This window comes from Temnothorax americanus, unplaced genomic scaffold (genome assembly GCF_048541705.1).
Source record: "Temnothorax americanus isolate GAGA-0224 unplaced genomic scaffold, ASM4854170v1 Scaffold148, whole genome shotgun sequence".
NCBI lineage: Eukaryota > Metazoa > Arthropoda > Insecta > Hymenoptera > Formicidae > Temnothorax > Temnothorax americanus.
Window position 1 is genome coordinate 51467 of NW_027509284.1, and position 23019 is coordinate 74485.

General features: G+C 33.2%; 1 protein-coding gene across 2 annotated transcripts; it reads right to left on the reverse strand.

Moving 5' to 3' along the window:
* Window positions 1-1470: 1470 nt before the first annotated feature.
* Window positions 1471-22623, reverse strand: LOC143894914 (uncharacterized). Of its 2 annotated transcripts, XM_077401593.1 has the most exons (12): window positions 22217-22623; window positions 20891-21081; window positions 7226-7414; window positions 6025-6111; window positions 5887-5922; window positions 5492-5806; window positions 5335-5397; window positions 4917-5097; window positions 3847-3950; window positions 3390-3603; window positions 2457-2597; window positions 1471-1797 (listed from the first exon to the last, which is right to left on the reverse strand). In XM_077401593.1, the coding sequence occupies exons 1-12, from the start codon at window positions 22368-22370 to the stop codon at window positions 1664-1666; spliced, it is 1809 nt and encodes a 602-aa protein (XP_077257719.1). In that variant the 5' UTR covers window positions 22371-22623; the 3' UTR covers window positions 1471-1663. The 2 variants fall into 2 exon arrangements, with proteins under 2 accessions (XP_077257719.1, XP_077257718.1); XM_077401592.1 differs by lacking the exons at window positions 1471-1797; window positions 2457-2597; window positions 3390-3603; ... (6 more) ...; window positions 7226-7414; window positions 22217-22623 and adding an exon at window positions 7552-10347 and having other exon boundaries at window positions 20891-21003.
* Window positions 22624-23019: the final 396 nt, after the last annotated feature.

The window sequence follows — 23019 nt, forward strand, 5'->3', positions numbered from 1 at the left end:
TAAGTTTTTTTTGCGGGTCCTTTTTTTTGTCGATGCATTTCCTTTCGCATTTTTCTTCCTATTTTTATCTTTTTTTATCTACATAACACATCAACTACTTTCCCTGTTGCAAAGAACCGATAGAAACTGATAAAAAAGATATATTCTATCTGAAAATAATGTGTTTTTGTCCTTGGAATCTCTCATAACTTTTGATAGAATTGATGATTTTTGGAATTTGTTGATTCAATCAAATTTTATATGTATCTATTACAACTCATACAAACAGATAGAACTCCAAAGAAACTCGACGCAGGTCAATCTGAGATTGCAGATATTCTTCAAACTTTGGTCGTCTTTTATCTGCAATTGTAAATAATTTTAATGATTTGATTGTTTTTAATCAGCAATTGCACATACCTTAAAATTTAAATTTTTTATTGAACTCAATCGGAATAAACTTGCACTTACAAGCTAGGATTTTATCAGGACTTACAACACGATCAATATATAGAGATTATAGAGGAACGTATATGTTTTAATCAGATTTCGGCAGCAATCATTCTGTATATGGACTGTCATATTTAAAAAGTATCTTTGGTTCAAAGAGCGTGAATCCGTATCTGCAAAGTACTTTTTATATGCACATATTCGTATTGTGAAAAGTTCGACCTCAATACAAATTCGATTCTTATCAGTAAATACGGTTAAATAAGTGTCTGTTTACATCGGATTTTTCCAATGCAGTCACTTTTCTAGATGAAACTGCCTTCAATCGGTCGCTATATGGATTCTCGGGTCGAAAATTAGTCATTCGACAATTTATCCGTATTTACAAACAATTTTTTATCTGCACCTATCGGTATGCATTTGTGCTTTGTGAAAACCTCACTCTAGTTTGTATCAGTAAATACGGGTTAATTAAGTATTAGTTTACATTGGATTTTTCAAATGTAGCCACTTTTATAGATGAGACTGCTTTCAATCGGTCGCTATATGGATTCTCGGGTCGAAAAATAGTCATTCGACGATTTATCCGTATTTGCAAATAATTTTTTTATCTGCACCTATCGGTATATGCATTTTTGTTTTGTGAAAACCTCACTCTAGTTTGTATCAGTTTACATTTGATTTTTCCGATGCAGTTACTTTAGGACGAGAATGTTTTCAATCGTTGTAAACAAACGTTGTAAACGTGAAACCAAGTAAAAAATACGTTATAGAAATAAACAAAATGATCGATATTTTAAAAATTAAAAAATAATTACTTTCTAATTATAAACACACACACACACAGTTTTTACATCAAATAAATATATTAAAATTAATACTTATAATTTTTAACAATATTATAATAATTTTTAAATAAATATGCATTACTGTTTAATGATTTTGTAATATCTATTTATTCTATCGTGATAAATAAATTGTTAAATTGTCAAATACATTTAATAATTTTTATACGAAAATCACTTATAGCGTATTCGATTTGCTGACTCAACCCGACTCACAAAGTTCGATTAGTTCAGCGAAATAATAATGAAACACAAATCTTATAAAGAAGCGTAACCGATGATAGCGGCAAGTCCGAGTACACAGCAGTAAAGAAATGTGAGTACGATATATTATCGGTAAAAAAAAAGAAATGTAACGTGAAAAAGGGGAAAAAGGGGAAAATGACAAATCAGTCATCGCTGTTGTCATCGCTGTTGTCATTGCTAGAACTGCTACTGCTGCTGTTGCTGCTGCTGTTGCTGTTGCTACGATTTTTGTCACAGTTATCTGGAGGTGCGCTCTTATTTTTTGGTCCTTTTTTGTCTACAACACACATAAGCCTTTAACTTACTTTTTATATTGTTTCCAAATTTTAAATTTTTATCAAACTAAATTTTTACTAGAAATAAAGGCTATTCTACAATTGCATAAACGTGGTCGTAAATAGTTGTAAGAGTTTTGTAAGGCGTGGTTGTAAAGCGGTACTTCCGGTTGTAGAGCGTGTTGTGGAAGATGGTTGAACTTCATCTTTCACGACTACGCCAGATGTAAACATATGAGCCAACTAACCAGAGTGCTGTAATTCACGTGACCACGCCGCCATCATTCTTTTTATCGAAATACACGTGAAAACAACTCTCAAGATTTCAAGTTGGAAATTCTTTTTTTATTGTAGTGTTTTTTGTTTTTACCGTTTTTATCGAAGAAAGTACTGCTCCAAGTTTGGAACAAAAAACTGCACTCTGTTTGCAGGTTGCTGTAATCAAGTTTATAACGGTATTTTTACTCTATTGTAGATTGATCCGTTGTACAACATCCTACTACTCCTACTCCACTACTACTCCACTACTACACCACTACTCCTAATCCTACAACCCTACGTTTATGCAATTGTAGAATAGGCTTAAATCATGACTTGGGAGTAAGTCGTGGTTAGCTCGTCCTATTGTTGTCTACAAAAAATTATAAACCTATTAACTTACTTGTCGTTTTCACGACGCGTTTGGTGACTCTGTTCATGTCAGAGATTTTTTGTCTTATAAACGTTTGGTAATCCCCTACCAACTCTTCAATCTTGTCCTTATCATAGCGACGATATGACTCCAAAAAGTACCTGAATATATCTGTAAAATATATTTACTTCTATGAAGGTTATATCATATGGAACACCAACCGACACACACAGTAACAAAAAGTATAATTAAATTATTTTTTTGGGGGTACATATCTTGGGGTAAACGCTAAATTTTACGAAGTGCATCAATCTGTTTAAAATTTTTTAAGAAAAATATATGCCTTTTAAAACATTGGATTAACAATTTGGGGTGTGACCTACATGCAGGTCACCCTAAGAAAAGGCTAAAAAATACGTGATCGCGTGAGTACGACATAAAAATAGCGCTATGGAAATCACACGAGAGTGGTTGTTCGGTGGTGTTTAAAAAAATAACTTTTCTACACGTTATTTAAATACACTAGACACTACATACGCGCGCTACGCGCGTGCTATTTATCTTTAACATTTCACTATTAACCCTATTATACACAACTGTCAAAATATACAATGACAGCTGCAAATGAAGTAAGCGCAGCAAGAGAACCAATCGGCATCGCGGAAAAGCGACAACAATAAACTTCACATCTCCTTTTTAGAAAAAGATAGTAATCCAATATTTTAAACGTCCGTGTAAATATATAAATAAATATAAAAAACCCGTGTAAATATATTAATTAAAAAAATAATTTGTTTCCGAACATTTGGCAACTTTTCTTTTATTGCTTCCACAAAAGTTTCGTGGCATCATTAATTTTTAAGACTACAAGTCAATAAAAAGTGCTCCCCTAAGCCGATGTCACATAGAGATGAACGATTAAATTAACTTGATTATTAATGCAATATAAAAATGGATACTTACCGCGAACAGCAAGTGCCTTTGTGGGATTCAGCGAGGGCTTCGGATCACTCTTGGTGCGATTGGATGGTGCACCTGTTACGCTCGATTCTTTCAGTTCCTTATCCCCAAAAATAGCGAGAGCCATATTTTTTACGAACATCCCGTCTGAACGTGCATTAAAGACGGCATTGTCATAAGTCATCTTACAAATCCAAATATTCTGGCCACAGTGTACCTGTTATTTTCAAAATAAATTCTTTAAAACACCATGTAATAAACTTTTTTTTATAGGCTGACATGAAGCAGCCGGAAGTTAAGAGCATGCGAAAGATAGCAGTTTCAGAATATTCTTTTTTTGCAAAAATGCGTTGGCATTTTGAAGAGAAGCGAATGTAAACCACATGTTAATGCGGAAATAACATTTGCAGCCTAACTACATTATCCAACCAAACTGTTAATTTAATATACTTTGGCTTACCTTTTCTTCATTGCCATCTTTACGGATAAATCCCGGGAGCGGAGGTTTATTAATGTCATCAAGATGTACGTTTTTGTTATTGTCACCTGCTGCTGTACGAGCACCTGTAATTTTTGAAATTAGGGGAGGCCGGAGTTAAACCGCCAGTTTTTTTCGGTGCCAATTTTTAACAACAAAATAAATAATTTTAGTTAAATGTGGTACACCACTGTAAAGAGTAAACCTTTAGTTACAAAATTTATATAGGAAATTTTTATCTATGTTGCTTTGTTTAACTGGTATAGACCAAAAACGACAACGGTGGAAAAATAGAAATCTCAAAAATGCCGGGGTTGAACTGCCATCCCCCTCCCGGGATAAATCAGTTTCAGGTTTGATTGCCCATGAAATAATAGAAATCTACACTGGATTCGTGTTCAGCATGCATTACTCTTTATAATCAGCATGCATTTATAATCACATACCTCAAGATTTGGAAAGCAAATATTATTGCAGATATTACAAAATTTCCACGCGCAGATAATTTCACTTTTCACCACAAAAACACGTTTGCCCTCGTAAAAATCATAACACGGCAGGTAACCTGCCGAAACTCCGTTGGTCACATGGGTACCATAAGCAGCGTTTACAATGTTAATAGCGAGTTCGCACAATATACCAGGTTCCGAGATATTTGATTTGGCGGTTCAACCCCGTTGGCGGTTTAGCCCCGGTCTCCCCTACTTTTATACATATTTATTATGTAATAACACGGAGTCATGTACAAAGAATTTTGTTTCACAATTTTGGAAGTAAACTACTTTTATTGACCTGATAAATCAGGACGTTTAATATCTTTAACGACAAAAATATTATGACTGAAAGTTTTTTCACAATTACAAATACTTTTTTAATGATATTTTTAATGACATTATCACAAAATTAAAGTATTTTTATTAACACGCATTAACAACCGTGTTCGAGACTCTCAAAGCCATTGTTATCCATATATTTTTAGTAATATATTTTTCTTTAATAGCATGGATAGAGACTGGAATATTCACCATTATCAGGTAACAAAAAATACTTACTCTGTAGCTGCTTCCAGTTGCTCTCTATCGTGCTGAGGGATTTCAATATTGATGCTTCAAATTTTGTACGTGACTGTTCCGATTCTTCAAATTTATTTGTTAATTTTTCAACTTTTTCATTTAGCTTTTGCAGGCAATCAGCAATATCCACTTTTTCTATCTTCTTTGAGCGCGATTTATCCTATAAATACGATATTTTTTTATTTTTGATATATACATTTTTATCCTCATCTAACAGTATTCAGAATAAGACACAAATGAAAAAAGAAACCCCTGCACCAACTCAGATATTTGCATATTGCTTCCTCATAACTTTCCGCTTTATTAAGAAGTTTTATGATGGTGGAAAATGTGTTATGATAAAACAGTAGCAAGTTTCTACAATTTCAAGGGTTTCTTCTCAGTTGCATTCACTTACATTTGTTTTACGGGCGTGCTTCTTTGTAAGATGCGATTTCTTCTTTTTAGAATGTTTTGCATGCTGAGGATATAATAGATTTTTTTAAAGGACATTGCAAATTGTGACTTAATAACTTCACAGTAGATAAAAATAGATAGTAATTCTGCCTTCACACCTTGTTATTATTATTCGAATTCGATGAACCTGAGTGAGTCATGCTTGAAAGCCCGGCAGATTCCGGCTCCGGCTCCGACTGAGGAGGGACCAATTTATCAAAATTTGATGCCTCATTCGGCGGAGTCGCATCTTTTGTTTGAGATTCACTGTTCGGAGGTAGCATTAATGAACTATCCAAGGAAACCTCAACCAAAGGGGACTTTAAAACTTGAAATTCTTCCGGGTATTCATCTGTCGTAAACGAATTATTTGACGACAGTTCGACGCTTTTTATCGGAGACGCTGTATGGGGTGTCGCAACACTGTCCGAAATCTACAGAAAACATGATTTGATGAAAGCAGGTCCTGTTTGAACTAACAATAAGATGATAACAATTACAATTTGCTACTCACTTTAGAATCTTTTGAGATGTCTTCTGATGAAGATATCTGAAAAGTTAACATAAAGTTGTAAATGAAGAGAATATTTGCAGCGATAGTATAAATTCTCGTCTAATGAAGTTTTTACAATTTGTTACAGTTCTAACGTACCTCCGATTGATTCAGTTGCGCTATGCCCTCCTTCAACTTTTTCTTAATTTTACTATCTTTTAAAACTTTTATTCTTTTATCACCTTTCTGGAATATACGTTATGTGCTCAATTTCAGGTTGATATCTTAAGGGGAAAAACCTGGTTTATAGGGTCTAAAAAATCGAATTTCAAGAAGTTGTCTTAATCGATAGTAGCACTATCTGAGAATATCCTTTTAAAATTTTAGGCCGAAATTCAAAGTACTTTTCGAGTTACAGCCTCGAGAAAGTCATGCGTGGAACAAATATACATCTGTTCCGCAAACTTTAATGTCAACATTTCTAATTTTGTTTTTCCTCTATCTGTCTTTGTCTAACGAAATAACATCAGCCTGCGTGTATATTTTTGTGGAAAAAATTTTACACAATTTCTTCGAAGCCCACATTTTTTTTACAGGTTTTCAATCTCAGTTTCAACGGTACATTATTGTTTGTGCACGTATTCTGAAGAGTGGGAACATTTCATTTCGTACATATAACCTATACAACTGTTTATATTAGAAAATATGGTTATGAGGTGACAGCATTTTTACATTTTTTTCAATTATCACTATTTTTTTACATTCCCACTCTTTATTAGTAAAAACATTTTTTTTTAGTTTGTGTACACGATAGAGAAAAATCTAATAAATCGATTGAACTGTTTCTGGGCTTATTTTATAAATTAGTACCTCTATTAGTTAAACTAAAATGTTTTTGAAAAAAGTTAAATTAGACTAATTTTATTGGAAGAAAACGTCGAAATTTTTTCGTGAAAATCGTAACTTTCTTTCCAAGTCGTATAAATTATTCAATTTTTGCTTTTTTTTAATTTTTTTGGTTTAACTAGAAGGTAATTACATAAAATTAAAGAAAAAAATTGATGATTTATTGGTTTAAAACAAAAATTACAATCGCTATAGTGTACACAGTGGAACAACTGCACGGCTTGGCACTACCAACATGACTCCATTTTTAAAACAAAGATGTCAATATTTTTTAATAAAAAAATTATTTTATTCAGTTGAAATAAGTAATAAAAACGCCCTTAAAATTTGGAAGAGATTGGTTTTATTATAGCTGAAAAAAATTTTCTAAAAGTCATGCATTTTTAAGCTTCCTAAACCAGGTTTCCCCCTTAAACGCTGCACAATTATTAAAAATTGTATTAATGTAACTGACCTTATTTCCTTTTTCTTCTTCATTATCTTCTTCTCTATGCCTCTTTCTCTTTTTTAGCAAATCACCTTGCTGTTGTGATGTTTTTTTGTGACTGTTTATTTGCTCTCGTTTCTCTTCTGTGTCTCTTTCAAAACATAAACTTTCCTTTTCTTTACTTCCATCTTTTTTGTTTTCATTTTCCATTGTTGCCTGCCAAAGATTGTTTTTGTGTGTATGCAAAAATAAATCCATTATTGTATTGTTAAAAATAACGGACCTTGTTTTATTCAACACGACTTCAAAGTACATAAAAAAATCATTCAAAAATTATTTTTACAAAACGCTTTAATGTACAGGAATTGATCTTCTACATTCCCAAATTTTTGGGAAAGAAGGCGATGTAGTCTTTGATTCCGGTAGAAAAGTGTATTACTTTGCATTGAACATTTTCGGCGTTAACAACTAGTACATCCCCTTCTGTGTCTTGTACTTCAAACAAATGGTCCAATTGTACTCTTCCCTTAAACATCCACGGAGTTATTAACATTTCACGACCGTATAGGTAACATGTATTGTTGACAAGTACAAAGCTGTGAATTTTAATTATTTTCTTTGATTTTATTTGTACTACAGTATCATCTATTTTTTGTGGACGAATGTATGAGGTACTGCGCAACACGATTTCCTTGTAAATACATCGATTAAATACTTTAACCGGTATCTGTACTCCATCTAGGTGATTCATCATCACTGTTTGAATCTTTTTGTCGTGTCGGCCTGTACCGATCAGTGTCACACCATTATCACTTTTCACGCAGTTTACCAGACGATTTGGTTTAAATAAATTATGACAGTAATTACGACAAGCAGGCACCGTTGAAGCATCGTTGATATTTGATTTAATAAATTGTTTTTTTAATACTAAATTTGCAATTTGATGGCTTACACCGTGAGGCGCATTGATGTGGCGTTTGAAATAAAAAATTCCATTTTCAAAAGGAAATGTTGAACTTGCCCATAGCGGCCCACTTTGTCTAACCGATTCACATAGGTGCAGCATTGAATGCAGATTGAATGTCATTACTTTCTCTCCATACAGAATTTCACACTCTCCCACAAATTGAAGCAGATCACATTCGCATTTTCGAAGCTCTGCTTCGCTGATCTCGCTTTTCAGCAGGGTGTTAACGCTTCGAACAAACAAAATATAAGATTCAAAACATTCGTCGTTGAGTATCCCTTGTAGGCATGGTACACTGTCAAATAACAGCCAAGATTCCCATTCCGATGCTTTCCACTTTGGTGCATCTTTTATCGGCCTTACCAGTCTCTGAATTTCATGCGGTCGCTTAATTTTTGATCGACGGTTATTTATTTCCTCTCTATCACTTGGCTTTAAATAACAATTCCTTGAGGCTGTAGTCCATATGCTCCATAATTGTTTGGTCACACCTAGTAATACACCGTGCATGTAATCTATGGGGAGACCCCAAACGCAATTAAAATGATTCATCCGCAGCAGTTCCGATCGACCTTTTACACCGTTTATCGTTAAGCCGGCGCGATAAATTCTTTCAACCTTGTCAACGTCTTGTAAGTGACTTTCGTGTGATCTTAATTTTGGATCGATGCGACACATTGGATATCGCATTGCACTACCATCATAAAATCCATACGCATAGCACCAACTACATCCGTAATGTCCGTTGAACTGTACGCGAAACTGTACAACTGGACGAGCTACTGAGTCCATGCATAGTAGAAGACAGTAAAATTTATAGTTAATTTTCTTTCCGGTCAATCGATGTGTAAAATTTACTCCATTATTCATTAGATCTTTAGCCTGATCGATGAAAATTGATAAATATATCTTCATGAATTCAGGCTTCGGCTCTTTAGAAGTTACAAATAGTCCACCAAGTATGACGTTACGAAATCGAACGCGAGGACTCAATTCATTAATGTGAAGTTGGATTGGCCAGAAGCTACGACTTGAACTCTTAAACATTGGAGCGCCATCTGTGTTTACATTATAAGTTAAAGCTCCCGGTAAGAGTTGTTGGACTTTCTGGTACAGACGACTGTCATATATTTCGCGTATTAATCCATCATTTGGTGTTTGTTTTATTGATTCAATGGTTTCCAATAAATCTGATTGCATACTTGCATCACTCAGCATCATCTTCAGTTGATATTTTACATCAATAGACAGAAATTGATTCGAACTTTCTGACGAAAGTGTATACTGCTTCTTACAAGATACACATTCAGTTCGCACACGGCACATTTTTTCAGCCAAACTTTTCGAGGCTATCAGTTGGTAGCAATTCTTAGTTTCGCAATAGAAATGTAATGTCATTTTATCGCGAGGTGGATTAAAAACTTTTCCTCTTGCATAATGAGTTGCATTCCAGCATTCAAAATCAGGACCAGCTACAATCTTAACGAGATCTATCAAGTCATCTTGATTTTGGCGCGTGAGATTTTTTGTCACTGCATATGTTTCTATCATTAGCAATACATCCGATACCGTAAGATGAGATTCGGGAAACATCACGGTGGTACCATGCATCTTATCGATATTGAAATGCAGATTGGATTCATCTTGGGATTCGTCCTGGGATCCGTCTTGGGAATCGTCTTCATCTGCTGAAGTCGATTCACTTTCATTATTTTCGGATTGGCTTTCGCTCAAAGATAGGTTATCGGCTATTTGTTCAATGGAATCTTCGTTTAGATTCTCGTCCAGTAACATATAATTACGATCGTCAGTAGAAGCATTCGACAATGTGTCGAAAAGGAAATCATATCCCTCGTTCAGTGGAAAACCAATGGTTGGTACTTCATTCTCCGACACAGCAGGAAAAATGAAATTATCTGCAGAATTTGACGTTCCCGGTTGACAGCTTGAAACATTTTCATGGGGGACATTACTTTCTTCGTCACCTGACGCATTCAACACGACATTACTTTCTTTTTTTGCCTTTTTGGCTTTATTACGCCATCTATCACGTGTTCTCTTGCAAACTTGTGTAGACTCATATGATGATGAGAGAATAAGCTTATAAACTTTCTTGTTTTTTGTCGGATCCATCGCGAAAATACATTTAACTAATCACTTTTACTTATCGAAACAATATTTTCTAGAAGAATAAAGTGACATTAATAGATGTTCTGTATCAATAGTAGTAATATGTGCCCAGATAACCAAGTGTGACATATTGATTACATATAGAACAAAGTATCGATACAAATATAATATTTGCGCATATAAAATCGGATGAAAAACTTAATTTAAAAAAAAAATAACTATATCAACACATAATGACATAATTGGAGGAAACTCTCCATCTGACGTTTTATCTGAAAAACTGTCTTTCCAGTTAAAATAGTTAGTTTGCCAGCTAAAATAAATTAAAATCCCGAAAAATAAAATAAAATAAAAGCTAAACAGGAATAAGAAAACTTTGAACATAATATAGTAAAATATTAAGTTACTAATTAGTAACCAGCATTCTACTTCAATATCAAATTAAGTAACTTCAGATTTTATATTCAGATGTATGTGTGTATGTTACTTACGCTATTGTGATATGTGCTACATGTGAATACATATTTACTTTGAAAAAAAAACAAAATATTCTCACTCGTGGAACATACAACCAATCACCATTATTAACCGAAAAAATTACATTAAAAATGAACCAGAAAAATCATATTAAGCAGAAATTATTTGCAGTTGTTAAACAACCAATTACCATTATTAACCAGAAAAATAATATTAAATTTAAACGAAAAAGATCACATGATCTGTTTTACAAAGGAAAACGAGTCGTGGAAAGTTCTGTTAACAAATCTAATAGAAATTTGGACGGAGAATCTGACAGACGAAACTATATTTCGCAAATGTCAGGTATTCAATTTGTCTCAAGTACCTCACATACATTATACACATTTTACATGTACAAATTACAATTTTTTATACTTCAACAAGCGTGAATCATATAAAAGAAAAGTATAGATTGAAATTTATTCTACAAATAGCGAGAATACTTCGCATTTTTCTGAGTAGGAAAATCAGTTTATATCATAAATTCTACCCCTGTTTCATATACTTTTGGTAAAAATTTGGTCCACTAACGAATGAGTAGTTCGTGGACAAACGGACGGACAGACAGACAGACAAACAGTCGGGTTTTATACAGGGTGCCCCACAATTGTTGGTACTATTTTCATATTTAGATAGAGCGAGCCAAACTGAGTCGAAAAGTCATGTACCATTTTACAGTTTTCGCAATAGTTGACGAGTTATTAATGATTAAAAATCGACGTATTAGCCCGCCCACCGCCAAATCCAAGCGCGCGGCGAGATGCGGCCGCCCCGCGGTCGACGCGCGGGCAGTTGTTTACTACAAGCGGCGCGTAACGCCGGGCCCCTGTCCTAAGCGATGATATAGTTTCTCACCTTTTTTAAATAGAAATAAAATTTTCTAACAACATAGAAAATTTTTTTGTGCGTACGTATGTACATATGTGTGCACATGCATACACCAGGAAAATATCAATTCTACTGCTTAAAAAAGCGATTACTCAATTTACCTTTTTTTTTTAGTAAGTAACGGTTGTCTTTAAGCAAGAATATTTTCTTGATATTAGTCTTAAAATGTACAAATTTTAGAAAGAGTCTTTATTATGTACTCGAAAGAAGAATTTATACTTCTTCAAAGAACATAATAAAATTTTATCCAAGAAAAGTCAAAATAATAAATAAAATAATATGAGGACCCTCGAAATTAAAATAGGAGAAGGCTATGAGGGTCAGACGCAGATCACAGTGCGTAATATCAGAAATAAGTGATTTATTCGTCGTTTTGATACATTACATCGATCCGTACGTTTCGGCTCAGTTTTGAGCCATCTAGGCTTCAGCGGTATAATAGTTACAGAAATTAAGTTACACGTTCTCCGTACCGTATGGTGAGTTTACTGATTCAAAGTATCAGAAACATAGACCAATTGATCCATATCTGTAAATTTGTTCAATTAATGTTGAGATATTAAAAAGATCCCTTAGGAAACTCACCATTCGGTCTGAAAAACGTGGAATACAGAGCCATGTATACATAATGAATACTCTCTGCGAGAAAATTTGACGATCTTTATCGACACGACACATGCACAGCAATGATATGAAAGGTCTTGCAAGAAGAGGCATGTCGTAGGTCAACACACCGGCGAGGATTATAACAAAGCACGATTTGACACCGTCTCAAAATGACACGGATTTTTTGCATCATGCATATGTCACGGTTTTGAGCAAATTGTAATCCATGCTCATGAACTTTGGTCGTTGGCAAATCGGGGTTTTACTATTGGTACATGCAATATTGTGACGGTGTCAAATCGTGCTTTGTTATAATCCTCGCCGGTGTGTTGACCTACGACATGCCTCTTCTTGCAAGACCTTTCATATTATTGTGTGTCGTCGACAAGATCGTCAAGTCTTCTCGCAGAGAGTAGATATTCATTATGTACGCATGGCTCTGTATTCCACGTTTTTCAGACCGAATGGTGAGTTTCCTAAGGGATCTTTTTTTAATATCTCAACATTAATTTTAAACAAATTTACAGATATGGATTAATTGGTCTATGTTTCTGATACTTTGAAGTAAACTCACCATACGGTACGGAGAACGTGTAATTAAACTTTTGTAACTACTGCTGAAGATGGCTCAAAGCTGAGCCGAAACGTACGGATCGATGTAATGTATCAAAACGACGAATAAATCAGTTATTTCTGATATTACGCACTGTGATCTGCGTCTGACCCTCATAGCCTTGACTTCTCCTATCAAAATAATTAGCAAATTGAATTTTTGTTTTAATTTTGTATTCTTAACTGAAGAATTGAATAATTAGAATGTAGAATATTATTTATTTTAAGTAATATTATCAAGAAAACATTTTTTGTAAAGATCATCGTTACTTAAAAGAAGAGAAAACTGAGTAATTGGTTTTCTTAGCACTAGAATGATATTTTTTTACGTGTGCGTATACGGCACGCCATTTTACTATTTAATATCATCATAAAAATTCTATCAAATTAAATTGATACTTAAAGAAAAGAAATTATTATTATGTCTAGACATACTTATAATTTATCGAATTATTATTAAGCTATAATTGAAAATGCAGAATTACAATTATGTCTAGAAAAAATATTAATTCTGAATTTATTTTACGTTATGACATAAACAATTTTCGGGAATTAAAAGTATGTACATAATTGTAATTCCTGAATTTTACTTATGTACGCAATTTTAATACTTGAATTTCTATTATGTACACACAATCGTAATTCTGGAATTACTTTTTTTCTTTTGGTAAGTAACGGGGTTCTTTAAGAAAGAATATTTTCTTGATAATAATTTTAAAATGTATTCATCACAAATTTTAGAGAAAGTCTTTATCATGTACTGGAAAAAAGAATTTATACTCCTTCAAAAAACATTATACCATTTTATCAAAGAAAAGTCAAAATAATAAGCAAATCAAATTTTTGTTTTAATTTTATATTTTTAATTGAATAGTTAAACAATTAGAATTTAGAATATTATTTGTTTTAAGTAAAGAGAGTGATGAGTGTATTTTAAGATTATTATAAAAATAAAATATTCTTTGCGAAGATGACCGTTAAAAGAAGGGAAATGGAGTAATTGGTTTTCTTAGTACTGGAATGATATTTTTTGCGCGTGAATTGTGCATGAATAGCAATCGCGATATAAGATCGCGAGCCAAAAAATAATTTTTTTTTCTGTGGCAAGAAAATGATAGAGCGCTATCATTTCCACACCACCTTGCGGTAGATAGCATGGCGCATTTTTTTTTAAGTAGTGTCCCCAGTAGGTTTAATCCACTTTATAAAAATATTTTAATGCAAGAACTGTTCGAAGTGCTCAAAAAATATCATTCCAGTGCTAAGAAAACCAATTACTCCATTTCCCTTCTTTTAACGGTCGCATCTTCGCAAAGAATATTTCATTTTTATAATAATCTTAAAATACACTCATCACTCTCTTTACTTAAAACAAATAATATTCTAAATTCTAATTGTTTAACTATTCAATTAAAAATATAAAATTAAAACAAAAATTTGATTTGCTTATTATTTTGACTTTTCTTTGATAAAATAGTATAATGTTTTTTGAAGGAGTATAAATTCTTTTTTCCAGTACATAATAAAGACTTTTTCTAAAATTTGTAATGAATACATTTTAAGATTATTATCAAGAAAATATTCTTTCTTAAAGAACCCCGTTACTTACCAAAAGAAAAAAAGTAATTCCAGAATTACGATTGTGTTGTACATAATAGAAATTCAAGTATTAAAATTGCGTACATAAGTAAAATTCGGGAATTACAATTATGTACATAATTTTAATTCCCAAAAATTTTTTATGTCATAACGTAAAATAAATTCAGAATTAATATTTTGTCTAGACATAATTGTAATTCTGCATTTTCAATTATAGCTTAATAATAATTCGATAAATTATAAGTATGTCTAGACATAATAATAATTTCTTTTCTTTAAGTATCGATTTAATTTGATAGAATTTTTATAATGATATTAAATAGTAAAATGGCGTGCCGTATACGCACACGTAAAAAAATATCATTTTAGTGCTAAGAAAACCAATTACTCAGTTTTCTCTTCTTTTAAGTAACGATGATCTTTACAAAAAATGTTTTCTTGATAATATTACTTAAAATAAATAATATTCTACATTCTAATTATTCAGTTCTTCAGTTAAGAATACAAAATTAAAACAAAAATTCAATTTGCTAATTATTTTGATAGGAGAAGTCAAGGCTATGAGGATCAGACGCAGATCACAGTGCGTAATATCAGAAATAACTGATTTATTCGTCGTTTTGATACATTACATCGATCCGTACGTTTCGGCTCAGCTTTGAGCCATCTTCAGCAGTAGTTACAGAAGTTAAGTTACACGTTCTCCGTACCGTATGGTGAGTTTACTGATTCAAAGTATCAGAAACATAGACCAATTGATCCATATCTGTAAATTTGTTTAATTAATGTTGAGATATTAAAAAGATCTTTTAGGAAACTCACCATTCGGTCTGAAAAACATGGAATACAGAGCCATGCGTACATAATGAATATCTACTCTCTGCGAGAAGACTTGACGATCTTGTCGACACGACACACAATAATATGGAAGGTCTTGCAAGAAGAGGCATGTCGTAGGTCAACACACCGGCGAGGATTATAACAAAGCACGATTTGACACTGTCACAATATTGCATGTTCCAATAGTAAAACGCCGATTTGCCAACGACCAAAGTTCATGAGCATGGATTACAATTTGCTCAAAACCGTGACATATGCATGATGCAAGAAAACCGTGTCATTTTGAGACGGTGTCAAATCGTGCTTTGTTATAATCCTCGCCGGTGTGTTGACCTACGACATGCCTCTTCTTGCAAGACCTTTCATATCATTGCTGTGCATGTGTCGTGTCGATAAAGATCGTCAAGTCTTCTCAGCCAGAGAGTATTCATTATGTATACATGGCTCTGTATTCCACGTTTTTTAGACCAAATGGTGAGTTTCCTAAGGGATCTTTTTAATATCTCAACATTAATTGAACAAATTTACAGATATGGGTCAATTGGTCTATGTTTCTAATACTTTGAATCAGTAAACTCACCATACGGTACGGAGAACGTGTAACTTAATTTCTGTAACTATTATACCGCTGAAGCCTAGATGGCTCAAAACTGAGCCGAAACGTACGGATCGATGTAATGTATCAAAACGACGAATAAATCACTTATTTCTGATATTACGCATTGTGATCTGCGTCTGACCCTCATAGCCTTCTCCTATTTTAATCTCGAGGGTCCTCATATTATTTTATTTATTATTTTGACTTTTCTTTGATAAAATTTTATTATGTTCTTTGAAGGAGTATAAATTCTTCTTTCGAGTACATAATAAAGACTCTTTCTAAAATTTGTACATTTTAAGACTATTATCAAGAAAATATTCTTGCTTAAAGACAACCGTTACTTACTAAAAAAAAAGGTAAATTGAGTAATCGTTTTTTTAAGCAGTAGAATTGATATTTTCCTGGTGTATGCATGTGCACACATATGTACATACGTACGCACAAAAAAATTTTCTATGTTGTTAAAAAATTTTATTTCTATTTAAAAAAGGCGAGAAACTATCATCGCTTATAGGACAGAGGCCCGGCGTTACGCGCCGCTTGTAGTAAACAACTGCCCGCGCGCCGACCGCGGGGCGGCCGCATCTCGCCGCGCGCTTGGATTTGGCGGAGGGCGGGCTAATACGTCGATTTTTAATCATTAATAACTCGTCAACTATTGCGAAAATTGCAAAATGGTACATGACTTTTCGACTCAGTTTGGCTCGCTCTATCTAAATATGAAAAAAGTACCAACAATTGTGGGGCACCCTGTATAATAGTATGAAGTATGATTAAATACACTTGCAAATTTACAAATATATATCTTATTCTTTGTAGACTACATAATGTACATAAATGTAATTACAACTTCGTATAATTAATCATATTTACACATAACAAAACTCGTAATGTCAATAACTGACGGTAATCATAATTGGAATAACATAAAATAACCGCAATAATAAATCCACAATTGTATCGCTACCTTGCAAGAAGACCGGCACAATTTAAAAAATATCAATTTAGAGAAAACGTTTTTTAAAAATTTAATCAAAAGAGAACAAGTATCCATAGGCAAATGGCAAAGTAAGTACCAAACGAAACAACTCGTCAAGCTGATTACAGATATGTCAGTCTTAGAGTGTACCTATTTACCGTTCCAAAAATATCCAGAGCATTTTCGATCGAATCGAGGAGGTAGAATGGAGTCGTTCCTCGGCGCACAGCATCGCAGCCTATGCTGCACTTGGTGGGTGCCATCGAAAAGTGGTGGCATAGGACAGCGTACAATGAAAATGCACCCAAAAAATGACACCGAAGAACCAAAGGAACGAACAAATCGATACGAGCGAGAAGTGATAAATAGGTAGGGGAGACCGGGGCTAAGCCAACACTATTTTTTCAAAGGCAATTTTTAATATTTAATTAAAATTTTTTGCAAATTCTCTCCATAATATATATTTAAAGTGTTTCTTCAGGTACAAAATTGATTCAGGAAGTTTTGCTGTACGTCACTTTGTTTTACCGCCAGGAAAAGTGACGCGAAGACAAATTTTTGAATTGAAAAATGACGGGGCGAACTCGACACCCCGCCGAGGCAAACTCAACCCTTTGTTTGATCGACACAATTTGATCTGGAACTTATTTTTTTATTGTTTAAAAATAAAAATACATTGTTTATCAAATTAAAAGACATTGTGTATTAGAAACAAAAAGTCGGAATATCTTTTTCTGAACTGTCTGAAAAACAATTTATACACGTAAACTCGCGATCAGATGTGCGCACACATAAGTCATGAGCCATACGGTTGCATAAGATGCATTGCTTGTTATTAGAAGCTAATGAAATGTTTTCCGAACACACGCAACAGTTGTTCCTTAAATCGTCATCGGAATCGGACGAAACAGTGACCTTTTTTGCGATAATGTCACTTTAGGTTAGTGTCGTCTTTGCCCCGGTGGCGTCGTGTCGACTTAGCTCCGAACGTCGTTTTTTACTTTTGTTACTCCAAAAATATATAAATTTTGAAAATATGCCAAAATTATTATCGGATGAAAGAGTAGACATTTTCGAGAGATCAGAAAAATTACTTTTTACTATCAAAAACACTTATGTCGCGTTAAAAATTACACTATAACTCAGAATGTTACCAAATTCCGTTGATAATACTGGCACATAAAGACGCATTTACAGTAGCAAAGGCAAGTTTCTACGATAGATTTAAATTAGCAAAAAGCCTAGTGTCAAGTTCGCCCCGCTGTCGGCTTAGCCCCGGTTTCCCCTACACTCTGAGACTGACATATCTGCGACAGGGGTTATTCGCGGCTCGGATTCCGATCACCAGAGGATCTGGTCAATTAGAATTCTTATGGGGCGGTCAGAATTATGGTATTCTGCTTGTTCATTCAGGATGTATGTTTCGAAAACATCTTCGATGATCGTACACTCAGAGCACTCGCTTGCCGGGCAATAATCGACTAGTGTTTTATTACAGTCTGCACACGTTTGGAAATCTGTTCGCGGTCCGTACTGCACGAAATGCCACAGTACGCCTTCGAATTCCTGTCTAACCGGTTGGTATTTACCGAGTAGACAATCTTCGCAAATTTTTTCATCGGTGGCTTTATTTCGAAAAAATATTGTATACGCACAGACGCCAGTCATAAGCCAGGCTCTGAGCGGGGTAGGGGGCGGACATATCCTGAATGGAAGACGCCTGAACAAATATATCGGGCACATGAGGGATTTACTTCGATTTAGTGGGAGTTGATCTGGGAAAGAAGAAAATTAAAATTGAAAAACGTTGACAAGTTCTTATGTCACCATTTTAACCAAAAAAACTATATAAAAATTAAACAAAAAAAATCGTATTAACCAGAAAAACTCCAATTTTGAAAATAAGTAACGCATCTCATCACGATACATACTGCCAGTACTGGCAGTGCATTGCAGTGAATATCGGAACACAGCCTTCGTTCGAGGGAAAACTCGACGGCTGGGTGGCGGAGACGACGACGGTGGATAACGGCGAGATGCCGATCCACGCCCGAGACTGATTTATTAGCACGTATTCTAATTGTGAAGTTGTTTTGTGTTTTGTGTTACGTGTTAAATGTATAAATTAATCATATTAAAGAATCTTATAATTGCAAAGCTGCTTTTTCTGCTAAAACGCAGCCATTGGATAGGTACGTTAAAAAAGTATACAATTAATTTAGTTGCAGCTACAAAAATATAATCGGCAGCTATATTTCTCACAAAGATCGTTCAAGCTGTATTATAGTATCGAAACTCATATTTATCCAATGCAGTGATAAACATTTGGTAATGGGACCTAAATTTTCCAGAAGATATTACTAGAATGTTGCTGTTATAAATTCTATATGTGGCAAACAATATTCTACACTTGCAAAACATTTTTTTGAGTGTTTAAAAACTATTATAACCTCGGCATTTTTATATTAAAATTTTTGTCTTAAAATGTTACAAAGCATTTATCATTAAAATATTTATCGCCAGTTTAATTACATTCTGTATAGTTAAAAAAAATATTACAAAATTTCAAATATAAACAAATTCTATAAAAATTGGTAACCCCTTTCCCGATTCTCGCCAAAGTAAATGCCAATTTTTTTGTAAGGAGGGTGGTTAATCAAATCAATTTGATAAGAATTAGTTCAAATTTGTGGAGAATATTTGTCTATGGGAATCTGTCGTCCATGCCAAAGTTGAAAACAATTGTCTGCATAATTGTCGAGTAATTAATTATTGAAGTTATACTCTTGTCTCTCTTTTATACACGGGCGACACAGCAAAAATGTTACCTAACCTGTAATGTAACTCTCGAAAGCATATTAAAAATGATAAGAATTTAGTGAAAATAGGTGCAAATAACTCTTTACATATTTAGTAAGAACTTTCTCGAAGACTGAAATGACTTGTCTTTATAGTTATCAAGAAATTGTAAAAATAAAACAGGACCACATTTATTATTTCCACATTTCAATGTGGATAATAACGTATTTGGGTTTCAATTGTACAAACAACTCTTTTTAAACCTTAAGAAACAGCAATTAAATGCATTCCACATATTTATTTGCTAAAATTCGTTTATTTCACGCGACGAAAATCCAACCTATATGCTTTTTCCCTGCCGCGCGCTGCCTCCCCACACGGAGAACTAACCAACCTCCTTAATGTTATTCTGTATAAAATTACCTTCTTTTTCTGTGTTTTCTGTTATTCTGTATAAAAAAATGTGTAACTTCACTTTTTTAAAGACATAAATCGGTAACTCATTCAACGATTGACGCCAAATTCAATACCGGTACTTTAATAAGGTCTCTCTGACTCATTGAAAATTTAATATACTTAAGAAAATTGGTTATTAAAATAAAAAAAAAATTCATCTCAATATCTCAAAATTTGCGGAAGTTGCAGCGAAAATAAACATTTTTCAACAAATTTAAAAATTAAAAAAAAAGAAACCCTTTATAGCTACAATAAATATAAATATAAATCGGTAACTCTTTTTGAAGACTTTAGAGACTTTCACTAGATGACCACACCCTTTCACCTAACCTAACCTTAGAGACTTTAGAAAGAAAATAGGACTCTATAAGCTATCGAATGACAACTTATTTATTACTCAATTATTAGTTCCGAAGATATAACAAAAATTATAGCAATCATGGAGATTTGTTAAGATAAAAATCGGTAACCCCTTTTAGAGACTTTAGAGACTTTAGAGGGAAAATGAAACTATATAAGCTATCAAATGACAACTTATTTATTACTCTACGATTATCATTTTCAAAAATATAACAAAAAACTACGCAACTGGTTTAAAAAAATATAATATTATTAGAAGGAGCTAATTTTGCATTTGGCTATCTGGGTGCATAATCAAAAATAAATTTATACACGTATTTGTGAGAATGTACTTACCTCCGTTTCTGTACAAGCTTTTAGAGCAGTTAACTTTTCTTTTAACAATTGGTTTTTGTCAATAACCTTCTGTTTTTGCTTTTTAATTTTTTCGTCCTCGTCGGTTATTTCAGATGCAGAGAATAAAAGTGACGATAGCAGAACTTTCGGCCTCTCTTTTTCTATTCTCCGTTGCAAATCCTCTAACGTTTCTGTAAATATAATTAACTAGCTGGTTACCCGGGCTTCGCCCCAGAGGACATATGTAATAAAACACTCAAATAGTCTCTCTCCCTCCCTCTCTCTCTCCCTCCCTCCCTCTCTCTCTCCCTCCTTCCCTCCCTCTCCCTCCCTCCCTCTCTCTCCATCTCTCTCTCTCTCTCTCTCTCTCTCTAAAATGCTATAAATTAAAAAATATTACTTTTTTTATTAACTGAAGTTCAATTCCGTCGTATACAATTCTTTAAGATTCACTCAATTATATCCTAAAAAATTGGAAAAATTTTGTAACCGATTTACAAAAAGATACTTGTTTCCAAAATGATCGGTAATAAAAAACTACAAAGTTTATAGCACTCCCCGGGAAATTCTACCCCTGTTTTATATACAATTCTTTAAAATTTGATCAATTACTTCCCGAAAAATTTGAAAAACTTCTGATACCGGTTTCCAAAAAGATCAGTAACAAAAAATTATACACTTTATACCTTCCTTTAATGATACTCTATATAAAATTACATGTATAACTTATACACTTTTCAAGCAGAAATCGGTAACCCCCTCCACCGATCCTTGCCAAATTCAAAACAACCTTCTTTTAATGATACTCTATATAAGATGACAAATGACATGTATAACTTACACACTTTTTAAGCAAAAATCGGCAACCCTTTCACCGATTCTCGAAATTCAATATAAATAATATTCTATCCATAAAAAAAATTAACTCGATATCTTAAAATTTGCAAAAATCAGAACAATTACGTAGATTTTTTTAGACAGAAATCGGTAACCTTTATTAGGAAATTCTACCCCTGTTTTATATACAATTCTTTAAGATTCGGTCAATTATTTCCCGAAAAATTGAAGAAATTAGAAAAACCGGTTTTCAGAAGATCGGTAACGAAAAACTATACACCCTATAGCACTCCCCGGGAAATTCTACCCCTATTTCAGATACGTTTGGTAAAAATTCGGTCCATTAGTTTCCGAGATCATCGAGGACAAACAATCAAACCGACAAACTCTGCCTCTTTATAATAATAGTACAGATATAGATTATCACAGATTTGCGCAAATAAGGGAGAAGGGAGTGGTTACGTTAGTGGCTAAAGACATATACTTTACCTTCAACGAAAGCTATGGCTGCCTCCCGGTATTTATTGCCACACTTGACTTTATATAATTTTTCTTTTTTTACAGGAGTCTGAAAATTATGTATTTTGTCACTCTCGATGATTTTATATGCCGACTCTCCAGTGTATTTTATATAACAAAACATTACTGAAAATAATGTAATTAACAAAATAAAATGCAAATAGTAATAGTGGATTGTGCTAAGTGTTAGAATTAGGCCTGATAATGTATGAGATTTTTGCACGATAAATAAACTAAATGCGAGTAATTCGCAGTTTGTTCGCGCATGGATTGTTTGCTCACGCACAATTTTTTATGTATAAAGTTTACGTCACCAAAGTATGCGCGTATGGCCATATTAATTGTTAAGCCCCTTGCACAATGCTAGGCAATAGACACACCGAAAAAAAAGTTTACTTGATTTAAGTAAATATATGATTTATTAAGTAATATATTATGTAAATATATTTAAATATATTATCTTGAAATTTATTTACTTTTATTAAAATCTAACAAATTTTTTTACTTCCAAGAAAATATCAAGAACACCAATTTAGTAATACTGGGATACTAAAAACAAACAAATATTTACTTTCACACACACACAATAACGAAATATATATTGTTTTAATAAATATTTCTTTGATTCAAGCAATTCATCTATGAAAATATCTGTATATAATTAAATATTTTAGGCATATATATTTACTTGATGAAAATAAATATTATTTTGAATAAATAAAATAATAACTTTGGTTTTTGAAAAATTTAACTACAAAATCATTTACTTGATC